At 63.2% G+C, this 1,182-nt stretch overlaps 1 protein-coding gene across 1 annotated transcript in view; it reads right to left on the minus strand.

The window, feature by feature from the left end:
* CSF1 (colony stimulating factor 1) overlaps positions 1 to 1,182 on the minus strand; it is a 33,545-nt gene that overhangs the window by 5,683 nt on the left and 26,680 nt on the right. Inside the window, exon 3 of the mRNA XM_009290625.1 lies at positions 1,012 to 1,143. Coding sequence (XP_009288900.1) covers positions 1,012 to 1,143 — 132 coding nt within the window. The remainder of the gene's footprint in view (positions 1 to 1,011; positions 1,144 to 1,182) is intronic.

Raw genomic sequence — 1,182 nt, forward strand, 5'->3', positions numbered from 1 at the left:
TCCCCTTTCTTCCCCCCCAACCACACACCCACTTTTAATCCCCGGGGGTTGCAAAGCAAAGGCTCCCCGGAGACGTTGGGGTGCTGGGGCTGCAGGGACAGCTCGGGCAGAGGAAGCTGAGCTTGCACACACGACATCTGCCAGCTCCTGGCACCGCAGCTCGGTGCTTAAAGAGGAAGAGGTAAAGCAAGCCCGGACACAGCTGCGAGCTGGAGAGCTCGGTGCAAAGCAAGCGGGCAGCGAGGATTCAGAGGCGCCGCTATCGCCTCTCACCCGCACACCCCACTCGCTGCAACGGCAGAATTTAATCTGTGACAACTGTGCAAATCCCTGCGTGTCCCCGATTCCCGTTTCTCTCCCGAGCATCCGCGTGATTCCCTGCTCAGAGGTGAGCCAAGAGCCAGGGTGGGATACGGCCCCAGCAGCCGAGATGGGGCCAGGAGTTGCTTCCCTGTGGGGTGGGTGCAAGCACCCGGAGCTGCCCACGGGATGAAGGCACCCATCGCCCCAGCCTGGCTGGCTCCGTCGCCCAGCTAGCCTGGCCAACGGCCCCCCTCACTGCCTGCCACCCACCCACAGCCCCATTGCCAGCCCAGCTTCCAGGCAAGCAGCTGGACTCAGGAATGCAGCCGGATTCCTCCGCTTAACCCCTGCGCAGCCGCACAGAAAACGCCATGGCCCCACAGCACCGGTCCTCTCCACCGCTTCCCCATCACCCCTGCACCCATCCAGCCCCGCTTGTGCCCCCTTCCCTGCCACGCTCCTGCCAGCTCCCACTTCCCCTCTTTCTCAGTTTCTCCCACCGGCACTTTTCCGTGGCCACCCTTGCTAAAGTCACCACGGTGTGTCACCCCCCGGTGCCCGCTTGTCCCTCATGCCCACGGATGCTCAACTGGTAGAGCTGAAAATAAGCTGATTCGCTGCTTTTCAGCCCTAACTAAGGGCTGATTTGCGCCTGCCCAGCCCCAAACGGGCCCCCGTCCTGCAGCAGAGCCCGGGGAGGGCACTCACCAGCTCCTCCAGCTCGGCCAGGTGCTTCTCCGTGATGATCTGCTGGCAGTAGCTGTTCTGCTCCGTCTCATGGATGCTGCAGACCAGGAGGAGGAGGAGGGACGACAGCAGGGTGCAGCGGAGCAGGCACACCTGAGCATGGCAGAGCAAAGGCTTGGAGTAGGGCAATCC

Source organism: Aptenodytes forsteri, unplaced genomic scaffold (genome assembly GCF_000699145.1).
Source record: "Aptenodytes forsteri isolate BGI_AS27 unplaced genomic scaffold, ASM69914v1 Scaffold285, whole genome shotgun sequence".
NCBI classification, from domain to species: domain Eukaryota; kingdom Metazoa; phylum Chordata; class Aves; order Sphenisciformes; family Spheniscidae; genus Aptenodytes; species Aptenodytes forsteri.